This window comes from Mus caroli, chromosome X, assembly GCF_900094665.2.
Source record: "Mus caroli chromosome X, CAROLI_EIJ_v1.1, whole genome shotgun sequence".
Classification (NCBI taxonomy): domain Eukaryota; kingdom Metazoa; phylum Chordata; class Mammalia; order Rodentia; family Muridae; genus Mus; species Mus caroli.
The window spans coordinates 130,060,746-130,073,229 of record NC_034589.1 but is presented as its reverse complement, the minus strand read 5'-3'; the positions used below and the strand labels follow the sequence as shown (position 1 = coordinate 130,073,229).

The window sequence follows — 12,484 nt, the reverse complement described above, 5'->3', positions numbered from 1 at the left end:
GGGGAAGGGGAAAGGGGGAAGGGGGAAGGGGAAAGGGGATAGGGAATTTTCGGAGGGGAAACTAAGGGGATAACATTTGAAATGTAAATAAAGAAAATATCTAATAAAAATAAACAAAAATCCATTTATAAATGACATCCTTATTTACTTTTTCTTTCTTTTTTTAAATATTTTATTAGATATTTTCCTCATTTACATTTCCAATGCTATCCCAAAAGTCCCCCATACCTTACCCCCCACTCCCCTACCCACCCACTCCCACTTTTTGGCCCTGGCGTTAACCTGTACTGGGGCATATAAAGTTAGGGAAACAACACCCTTCTCAATAGTCACAAATAATATAAAATACCTTGACGTGACTCTAAGTAAGGAAGTGAAAGATCTGTATGATAAGAACTTCAAGTCTCTAAAGAAAGAAATCAAAGAAGATCTCAGAAGATGGAAAGACATCCTTATTTTCTAATGAGTGCTTTTACTTAAATCCAGAATAAAGGCAATATTTCAGATTTTGATAAATTATCCAAAGGAAAACTATCTCATGATAAGCCTAGTTTATTTATTGTGTGGTGATAGATATCAAATCTACAGTCCCAGATAAAATATAAAGCCAAGTATTCTACCCTTGGGCACATCCCAGCTCACCAGTTTAAAGAAGATTAATCTAGTGATTACCTAAGATCTGGAGTTTAAAAATACTTTAAAATAGCACCCCTTTCAAGAAGGGCTGTTTATAATAAACAATAAAAGTGTTTCCTGAAAATGAGCATAAAAATAGTTGTTTGTTTGTCTCTTGAGTGTCTCATGTAAGTTGGCCTTGAACTTCTAGTCCTCTTGCTTATGCTGCCTGAGTGCTAGCATGCCAGGTGTATGCCACTCCAGGTAGCACGAGGATAGTACTTCAAGAGGGATAATGTAGAACTGTCAAGAAACACAATTGGCTGTGGACATAGGAAAAAAATTAAGACAAAGTGTTATATTGGTTAATGGTTATAAATTATTTTCAGTTAGAATATTGCAAATTGTGCAAGTTCAAGGCTAAGTTCTTAGTGAAGAAATTAAAACAATAATATCTTCTTCTGTATAATTCTTGTTTTGTCTTTATAATTCTGTACCACAATGAGACATTTGCCACACTATAATTAGAAGAATTTTAGCTACTGTCAAAATGAAGATATACAGATCTGAGACTTCAGCTTGTAAAAGAGCCACTTGGAGAGTTTGTCAAAACCAATTATTTTCCACCATGACCAGAATGAGATGGGTAACTTACAGTTGTGGAGCCTGGAAATCTGCATTTGTCAGCAGCTCCAAGCCAACAGTTTGCTATCATACTCCTTGGATAAACTGCTTTTTATTTTTCAAATTTCAAGTTACTTTTTCATGTATTTGCCAGTGATCTGTGGTTACTACATGTTCACCGATTTTGAACAGGTTTTCCCTTTAAATTAATAAAAATATTAACTTTATCTGCTTCAAATCCCAAAATGTAGCATCTGTATTGTTTTAATAATTTTCTGTGATTTGTCTTTTTTTTTAATTATTGGTTGTGTTTACTTGGTAAGCTTTAATTGCATACTGTAGAAAGAGGTACCAGATTCTCTTATTTTCTTCTAAAGAGCATTTTATTTTTTTTATGAAGTAGTTCGGGACTGATTGATTAAATGGAGTTTTATCCGTTCACCAAACAACGGTTAATCTATACTTAGTTATTTTAAGCCTTTACTCTTTTTTTTTATTAGATTTTGTGACTTTCCCTCAATACATATAAAATCAAAACTTAACCAAGAATTTGAATGGAATCTTCAACTTTATTTTTTGTCCTCCACCCTGTGCTGTCTTGTATTCATTCCATCATGTCTTCCTTCTTTTCCAGGCACTCTGGAGTCTTGGACCATTTTCTGTAGGTCATTGTGACCATAACTATGACTCTTGGTAAGAATTTACCCATCCATCATCTTGCAGACTGAGAAGTATAAGCAATAATAACTACATACATGTAAATTCCCCATGTGTGCTTCCTTTCTTTAAAAGACATTCCCTTCCACTTTCTTTCCTCCTTTGTGATCTCAAATGAATCCTCTTTAATACTTTAACACTGTTGAAAGCATTCTTGTTGCAAAGATATTCCCCAAAAATGTTACTCACACAAGTGTTATCTAGACTACTATTTAAGAACTCTTAAGAGATATTCTGTTAGGGGATTGTCTTAGTCAGGGTTTCTATTCCTGAACAAAACATCATGACCAAGAAGCAAGTTGGGGAGGAAAGGGTTTATTCAGCTTACACTTCCATACTGCTGTTCATCACCAAGGAATTCAGGACTGGAACTCAAGCGTGTCAGAAAGCAGGAGCTGATGCAGGGGCCATGGAGGGATGTTCCTTACTGGCTTGCTTCCCCTGGCTTGCTCAGGCTGCTCTCTCTCTCTCTCTTTTTAAATTTATTTATTTATTTTTATTAGATATTTTCCTCATTTGCATTTCCAATATTATCCCAAAGTCCCCCATACCCTCCCCTCCACTCCTGTACCTACCCACTCCCACTTCTTGGCCCTGGCATTCCCCTGTACTGAGGCATATAAAGTTTGCACTGGCGAGGATGTGGAGAAAGAGGAACACTTCTCCATTGTTGGTGGGATTGCAAGCTTGTACAACCACTCTGGAAATCAGGCTGGCAGTTCCTCAGAAAATTGGACATAGTACTACCGGAGGATCCCACAATACCTCTCCTGGGCATATATCCAGAAGATGTTCCAACCGGTAAGAAAGACACATGCTCCACTATGTTCATAGCAACCTTATTTATAATAGCAGGAAGCTGTAAAGAACCCAGATGCCCCTCAACAGAAGAATGGATACAGAAAATGAGGTACATTTACACAATGGAGTACTACTCAGCTATTAAAAAGAATGAATTTATGAAATTTCTGGGCAAATGGATGGACCTAGAGGGCATCATCCTGAGTGAGGTAACCCAATCACAAAAGAACTCACATGATATGTACTCACTGATAAGTGGATATTAGCCCAGAAACTTAGAATACCCAAGATACAAGATACAATTTGAGAAACAGCCCGCTCTCTTATAGTACTCAAGACTACCTAACCAGTACCCCCCGGAGCTCGTGTCTCCAGCTGCATATGTATCAGAAGATGGCCTAGTCGGCCATCAGTGGAAAGAGAGGCCCATTGGTCTTGCAAACTTTATATGACTCAGTACAGGGGAACGCCAAGGCCAAGAAGTGTGGGTGGGGCAGGGGAGTGGGGGGGAGGGTATAGGGGACTTTTGGGATAGTATTGGAAATGTAAATGAAGAAAATACCTAATTTTAAGAAAAGAAATTAAAAAAAAAAAAAAAACAAGAAACAACAACAAAAAGACTACCAGCCCAGGGATGGTCCCACCCACAAGGGGCCTTCCCCCCCACCCCCGATCACTAACTGAGAAAATGCCTTACAGCTGGATCTTGTGGACGCATCTCCCCAACTGAAGCTCCTTTCTCTGTTTGATAACTCCAGCCTGTGTCAAGCTGACACAAAATTAGGCAGTACAGGGGTACTGTGTTACATGACAGAATGGGACTTGTAAATAAGATCACAGCATACAATGAATAAATAATATAAATAGATGAAATTGTTGACACCAGGATTTTTAAGCATCTTTTACTACATGAATGAATTCTTCTATATCTAACTGGAATATTCACTAAAGATATAATCCATAACTTCATATATAATTATTAATAGTTGTTTATTCATTAAAAGTATTTATTGAGTTGAAAAGAGGAAAGAGTAATATAAAATCCCTGTCTCATAATTCTCCTGTCTATAATTCATTATCTTGTTTGAAATTTTTAATTTGATGTCAGTTACTGACACACAGACAAATAAGGCACTGGAAGACAAAAGCCATCAAGTTAAATATCATCTGAGGTGTATTTTGTCTAGACCAAGAGCTAGAAATTATTATTATTATTATTAAAATTCCTGTAAGGCTGGATATGATGGCTCACACTTTGAATCTCAGTACTTGGGAGACAGAGGCAGGTTGTTGTGTGTGAGCTCAAGGTCTACCTAGTGAGCTCAAAGCCAGCCAGGGTTACAAAGAAGACCCTATCCAAAACAAGGCAGAAGAAAATGATTTGCTTGTAAAGTAATAGATGTTTAGAGAGGACTTTTATCCATAATTAATTTTGTTCATTCTCCCCAATCTCTGCTTCCCATTCCCGGCCCATTTCCTTGTCCTTTCCCTAGGTGCATCCTAAGAATTCTCAATAGTTTCTGAGGCTTTATTGTCCTTTTGTGTGTGTGTGTGTGTGTGTGTGTGTGTGTGTGTGTGTGTGTGTGTGTGTTTTAAGGAACCTGGAATGTGGCACAGTTGTAGACTGTGTGCTTAGATGGTGCAAAGCCCTGGATCCAATCCCCAACAGAAAATAAAATGTAACCGAACTTATGTGCACTAATCCTAAAATATTTATGATATCATGTTTCTTAGAGATGTTTGCTGATCCTGACACAGTCTCATCTATGTAAGTTCCCACTCTAAATTAAGCAATGCAGTAGAATCTATTTTATTTATTTGGGCACCGATAGAAGCATAATTTGTACAATTAATTTACAAATAGTATTTGATTTTTTTTTTTTACTCAGAACTTACCTTTTCTCCTTTTATACCACTGCAGTCACATTTTGATCCAGAAGAACACCCATGGCAGGCCTATAGGAAATAAAGGGGAAAATCATTAAATACAAACTTAACAGCAACTCTCCAACGTAAAAATCAACTTAAGGCAGCAATTCTAACTTGCAAAAGCAATGGAAGAAAACTATGAAAGGGTGCAGGCAACCAACAATGGCTTTTATATTCAAGATCCTGTTGTATGTATTTCTTTCAATTTCTCACAATGAGCAAATAAAAGCTTATAATTCTAAACTAATAAATATCTCTTCATTTTTACATTGATTTATTCAGTGTGTGTGTGTGTGTGCTCACGCATGTGTGTGTGTTGCACACATGCTGTAGAATATGTGTGGTGTTTGGAAAACAACATGAAGCAATAAAAATCAAGTTGCTGGGTTTTGTAGACATCTCCTTTCCATGCTGAGAAATACCTTTTTGGTTTTGTTTTCTTAAGACAAGGGTGTCTCTACTATCCAGTTTCTGGCCATCCAGGAACTCAGTATGGAGTTGCACTCACAGAGATGCCCCTGCCCCTGCCCCTGCCCATGCCCCTTCCTCTGGGGTGCTGGGACTAAAGGTGTGTGCCACCATGTCCAGCTGAGAAATAACTTTTTAAAGATGCTAAACTGAAAAGAGAATTCATAAGACGTTCTGGTTCATATGCTTTGTCACTTGTCCAGGATGTAAGAACACCTTTTTCCCCCTTCATCTTCCCTCCTTCTTCTCCCCTCCTCCTCCTCCTACTCCTCCTCCTTTCATTTGTAATGAATCACTTCGCAGTCTGTAGCAGCACATGACCATGGAAACTAGCCAAGAATAACTGCCACTTGATGTCAGCTTACTTCTCAGCATTCACAAGTGGATCATAAAGCATCTAATACTGTATTTTATCTCCCTTTTCCCTATGCACCTGCTCTTTCATCACTAATAGCTCAATTCTTAACCATTCCAAGCTTCACACAAAGGCTAGAGGCTCTGAATTCAACCACACTAGGGAGTAATGTTCTGGAGCCAGAAAAGTATCATTCTCTTCTATAAAAACACATAGGGAATGGGAAGATAGTAAGGGACATTCTAACATCCCAAAACCATACACTACTATAGAGCTGGAATGTTTAGGACAAAACAACACAACAGGAATTAGAATAACATATGCAAACAAAACAGCATTTATGCACAAGAAACCTGAACACATTTGGTCAAACTGGCTTCTGAAAGCTTTGTACAAGGAAAATATAAAACTCTGTTAATCATTGTTTCATCTTTAGCACCTGTAGTTTAACATGTAAGCTAGCCTCCTATCTTGTCTTCCTCTAGTTATTACTGGAGAATCTCCCTAAATCTTTATTATTTAACTTCAGCTCAAACTAGATGCCACCATCCTGTTGAAACCTGTTTTCCTGGTTATAAAGGAGTGTGTTCCAGTAAAAGCACACTCTGACACTTCAGCTTAAAGTCTGTTATTGTGCTGGATATGGATTTTTTATATACTTGACACATGCTAGAGTCATTTGGAAAGGGAGACTCAGTTGAGAAAATGACCCTTGGGGGGCATTCTCCCCCAAAGTTATTTATTTGTGAGGGCTCAGTCCACTGCGAGAAATGTCATGTCTGGGCAAGTAGTCATGAGTTGTATAAGAAAGCAAGCTGAGCAAGCCAGAAGAACAAACTAATAAACATCTCTCCCCCATGACCTCTATTTCAGTTCCTGCCTCCAGGTTCCTGCCTTGACTTGCTGACTGGCCTTTTCTCAGGCTGATTGACAGTGGTTGGGGCATGAAAGCAAAACAACCCCTCTCCTCTCCAATTTGCTTTTGGTAATGGACTTTAGCACAGTAATAGGAAGCAAACTAGATAGTTATGCAGTTATTACTAGTACACATTAGGGACATAGATTTTATTGTTTTCAGTATTACATTTTTAACTACATTATAGGTTGGTTGACACACAGTCATTCATCAGATGAGAACGCAAGAACACTTGTTAGGCACAAGATAAAAATATAAATAAACTCATATAAAATACCCAGTTTAGGAACAAAGGTCAACTTAAAATATGTAATTCTGGCTTATGCAAAGAGGAGTTATTGATTCTAAACTATGAATTTACAAAATTTAGAAGCCACAGATTCACTAATTCGACAGCTAGAGTTATAAAGAGAAACCCTGTCTCGAAAAACAAAAACAAAACAAAACACAAAACCCAAAACAACAAAAAAAGAATAGTCAACAGTCATAATACCTGAATTAGATTGTACATATTGTGATCACTCAATTACAGAAATTAATTGAAGAACAAAGGGTAATTATTATTTACAATGGATAATAATATAACAATATTTGACATTGGTAAGTGTATCTACATTTTAATTAGGAAGATATGCAGAGGAGATTTTGTTATAAATTAAAAATAACATCTTTTGCATTTTTAGACATTTATAATAAATTTTCCTCTGAAAAGAGATTACCATTCCGAATATAGTGCAAAGATGACTAATAGAATTTTATTAATGAAATTAAAAATAATATGAATTCCCATCACACATGTATTTGCACTTCTCAATATCTAACAATAACCCCTAAATCTTAAAAATAAAATGTATAAACAAATAAAACATTTTATATACTTGTAGCATTCCTTTTATCCAATGTTTCTCAAAATTAATCATTCATCATATCAAAGTTCATTATCAACAAACGTGAAGTATACTGTAGAGAGAAAATCCCTTAAAATATTTAAGAATATAGGGATAGATAGATGCCTCACTGGTTAAGACCACTGGCTGCCCTTCCAGAGGACCCAGATTTAATTCCCAGACCCCACATGGCAATTCACAACTGTCTGCAACTCCATTTCCTGGAGTCACAATAATGGACATAAAATAAAATAAAATATTCTTTATTTAAGAATTATGAAAATTTTGATTGAATTTAATTTAAAATTTTAAGTTATAATCTGTTTGTGCCAGATAGGTTATTTTTTTTAAATAAGATTTTGTTATTTTTTTTGGGGGGGGGGGTGGAAGAGGGCGGGGACACACCAAAAAAGCCAAGTCATTGTAACACACCAACCACTAGATGGCGCTTTCCATGAAGTTATTAATGGGCAGCCCTAAGAGGTGGCCCTAAGTATATATCTCATTAGATGGAACAGCTTTTAATTTTTAGGCAGTATCTACTCATATTGACAAAATATCTAGTAAGTACAAAGCACAATAGTGAATCTATGAGTGATATAAAAACTGTGCAGATTTCGGTGCTTGCTGATCTAGCTGTAAACAAATGAAAATAAAATTTAAATTAAGTGGAATAATGCTATAGCAGTAATTAAAAAAACTAATAACATACAAGAAATATATCTTGATCTTTCTGTAGCAACTGATTCATTATGAGACTATGGATATATCGTCTATACACTCTAGGGTTTGTTTCTCATTTATGGCAGATATGGATAATATGATCTCCCTTGGTAGATTAAGCTTTAACTAGAATTCTATAGGATTTACCAAATAAAAGAAAATGATTGGTATCAATGATTATTATAGTTAAGAAAGACAATTCCCTTGAGTCTAAAAATTATTCATAGCACTCGAAAGGATAGGCAGAAAAGATTTCTAAAGGAAAAAAATAACTATTACACCAAGCCATACAGTTAAAGACAAATTTAGATGAGACCAATAGTGAGATAAAATGAATATTACATATCTCAGTTGAAAAGAATTCCTAAGTCTACATGAAAAGTACAATCAACAAGTAGTGTTTATTGGCTTCTTTCTGAGGCAGAGTTATGTCTCAGACTAACATGTAACTTGTACAACTCTTGCTTCTGCCTCTCAAGTCCTAGTTTGATTGCTTCAGTATTATGGGGGAAAGTTTATTTCTACAAAATCATAGAAGTTTGTTAATGCATGATAATTATGAATCTGTAGAGTTTTTCTTTTTTATCCTGAGAGAAAATAAAGAAAAAATTAAAGAAAAAAATGAACAAAGTGTATATTATAACACATTAAAACATAGCTTAAAACTATAATAATTAAAGCAGTATGGAACTGCTCAAAAATTTATTGCTCAAAAATAATTAATCACTTAGTGAGTATAGGATAAATATAGAAATAATTTTAGAAGTTAAAATGTGAAAATAAAACTGATTAGAACATTGCTTGAAGTGTTTGGGGCATTGTCATCTTTTGTAAATTGAGATATTTGTTTATACATAATGAAGCATCTTGAAAGTACACAAGTGTAAATGAAGTACCTTTCTTTATACCTTCAACACCCTCCAAAGCAGTGCTGCCAACTGGGAGTCAGGTGTCCAAATATTAGAGCCTCTGTGAGTCACTCTTCCCTCAAGCCACAATTTGTAACCATTAGAAAAAGAGAAACTGAGATTGTTTACTCACATCTTAACATCTGGAAAATGGAAATGAAGAAAATATCTAATAAAAATAAATTTTAATAAAAGAACCTCAGATGACATAGAACATATGACATTCGTCTTTCTAGCTTTGTGTCATCTCATTTAGTACAGTCTTTTCTAATTCTTTTTATGGGAAAATTGTAATTTCATTCTATTCATTAACAGCTGAACAGTGTTCCACAGTGCCAATATACTACATTTTCATTCACCATTCTTTGGGTGATGGGTACTTTAGGTGGTTTTCATTTTCTAGATATTTTGAATAGAGCAGAAATAAACATGGCCTAACTATTATCTGTGGAATGAGATGTTGAGTCATTTGACCACATGCCAAGGAGTGGTATTCCTGAGTCATAGGATAGATTTATTTTTAACTTTTTGAGAATTGTCCACATTGAGTTCAAGTGGCTGAACCAGTTCCCAACACCACCAACACTATTTGTTGGTAGTTGTTTTGATGATCTTTGCCATTCTGACTTGGGTAAGAGAAAAATCTCAAAGTTCATTTGACAAACATTTTCCCAGTGGTTAGGTACAATGAACATTTTAAAGCTGTTTTTTGTTTGTTTGTTTGTTTTTGGTTTTGCCATTTTTTTCTTCTTTTGAGATCCCTGTCTTTCCAGGTCCATCATTTGAAAGGGTCATTTGGGTTTGTCTGTTTGTTCATTTACACTCTTTGGTTTTTGTATATTCTGAATATTGAATCTCTGTCAGATTCACAGCTGGCAAGCTTCTTTCTCATTCTGTATGCTTCCTTTTTCTCTCATTTTTTATTAGATATTTTCTTTATTTAAATTTCAAATGTTATCCCCTTTCCTGGTTTCCCCTCCAAAAATTCCTTATCCTGTCCCCCCTCCCCCTCTCCCCAACCCACCCACTCCTGCTTCCTGGTCCTGGCATTCCCCTATACTGGGGCATGGAATCTTCACAGGACCAAGGGCCTCTCCTCCCATTGATGACCTTCTAGGCCATCCTCTGCTACATATGCAGCTAGAGCCATGAGTCCCACCATGCGTTTTCTTTGATTGGTGGTTTAGTCCCAGGGAGCTCTGGGCATACTGGTTGGTTCATATTGTTGTTCCTCTGGTTGATTGTTTCTTTAGCCACGCAGAAATTCCATTTGTCATCTGTTGGCTATAAATTGTGGGTAAATGAAACCTTATTCAGAAAGTCCTTTCCCATGCGTATGCCATATAGGGAAGCTTCTGTTTTCTTCTAGCCATTTCGTTTCACTGTTTCAGGTTCCACACTGTGGTCTGTTGATCCACTTGGAGTTAGCTTTTGAGTATGATGATAAATAAGGGTCTAATTTCATTCTGCATGTGGACATCCATGATTTTTGAAGAGTACAACTTTATTTGTAATGTTTTAGATTGTAACTTAATTATTGCATTCCTCCCTCCCTCTTTCTCCTTCTGAACTGTCCTATATATTCCTCCATACTTCTCTTTATATTCAAGGACATCTAGTTTTCACATCACAATTTGTTGAAGATATTTTCTTTTCTCCAGGTTATATTTTTGGCATCTCTTTCAAATATAAAGTGGCTGATTATGAAGTACGTACATTTAGTTTTTCAGTTTCTTTCTATTTGGTGTACGTATTTTTTTTTTTTTACCAGCATTGTTCATTTTGCTCAGGATTGTGTTGGATATCCTTGGTCTTTTATGTCTCCTTGTGAATTTTAAAGTATTTTTTCTTAAAATGGGTAACATATTGAGAAGTTAAAATTATAAAAAGATGAGAAGAAAGCACTGGAGTCCGTATTCCTGACATCTGTTTAATCAGTCCCTCTTTGAAAAAACACAAAAAGGGCCAGAGAGATGGCTAGCAGTTAAGTATGCTTGCAGCTTTTGCAGAGGCAGTTTAGATGCCAGCACCCATGTCAAAAGCTCACAGCCACCTATAAGTCCACCTGCGGGGAGATCTACAATCTCTTCTAGCCCCCATAGACACCCATGTGCACATGCCATTCAATCACACACTACACACACACACACATGAATAAACATAATGCAAATCTGTTTAAAGACTTTAAAATTATCATAACAAAATGTCAAAGATCATTCTGAGTGAATTAACCCAGACCCAGATAGACAAACTTGGTATGTACTCCTAGTAGATATTAGTTGAAAATTGCTACACTCCACTGACACAAAGAATCTAAGTAACAAGGAGGGCTCAAGGGGGAACACTTGAATCTCACTGAAAGGAGAAATAGAAGAGACAACTTAGGTGAACAGAAGATTGGATGGGGTGGAGATAGGAACAGAAAGAAGCAGGTGCGGAGAGGACAGAGAGAGAGGGTACTGGAAGAAACAACTAGAATCTGGGAGGCATCTCTGGGAAGAGCTACAAACCTACTGCAATAGAAACTCTCATGAATCTGTGAGGGTGACCTTAGCTAAGAATTCTATCAATGGGGAATATGAAGCCTAAATTGGTCATCTCCTGTAATCAGGCAAGACCCATGCATGGGAGAGAGCCTACCTCGCACACTATTAAAATCAGCCTCACTTAGCTGTCATCTGAGAGGCTTCACCCAGCAGCTTTATGGAAACTGATGAAGAGACCAACAAACATTATGCAGAGCTTGGGAAATCTTGCAGAAGAGAGCTAAAAAAGGATTGTAGGAGCCAGAGGGGTCAAAGACACCACATGAAAACACATAGAATCAACTAACCTGGAACCTAGGGGCTCACAGAGACCAAACTGCCAACCAACGAGTTCTTAGGACTCTCTCTTAGGTCTTCTGCACATATGTGTAACTTGGTCTTCATGTGGGACTCCTAAAAGGAGCTGTCTCTGACTCTGTGCCCACCTTTGGGACCCTTTCCATAAACCTGGACTGCCTCGTCTACTTTAATAGGAGAAGATGAACTTAGTCTTACTGCAACTTGATATGCCAAGACTGGTTAATATCAATAGGAGGCTTCCCCTTTTCTGAGGAGAAAGGGAAGATGAACAGATGAGGGCAAAGGCGTGAGGGGAGACTGCAGTGAGAGTATAAATTAAATTATTTTTTAATTTGAAAATTATCAGAATTAAAAAGTGAAAATACTTAATAGGGTACACACACATATATTCTTTATGAGGCTATATTTATATATCATTTATGAGAAATGTGATTTATAAATATACAGTATTGTATATTCACTGTGAATATATATATATATATATACATACATATGCATATATATAGCCCTCATAACATTATGAAGTCAAGTACTTCAATTTTAAAACAGGCAAGAAATGTGAATAATTATTTATTTTAAAAAGATATATGGGCTAATATCCACTTATCAGTGAATACTTATTGTGTGAGTTCCTTTGTGATTGTGTTACCTCACTCAAGATGATGCCCTCCAGGTCCATCCATTTGGCTAGGAAT

General features: G+C 36.4%; 1 protein-coding gene across 3 annotated transcripts in view; it reads right to left on the bottom strand.

Moving 5' to 3' along the window:
- The window catches only part of Col4a5 (collagen type IV alpha 5 chain), a 211,583-nt gene that overhangs the window by 138,692 nt on the left and 60,407 nt on the right, over positions 1-12,484 (bottom strand). For all 3 annotated transcript variants that reach the window (XM_029473096.1, XM_021152696.2, XM_029473097.1), the window contains exon 2: positions 4,654-4,713. In XM_029473096.1, coding sequence (XP_029328956.1) covers positions 4,654-4,713 — 60 coding nt within the window. The remainder of the gene's footprint in view (positions 1-4,653; positions 4,714-12,484) is intronic.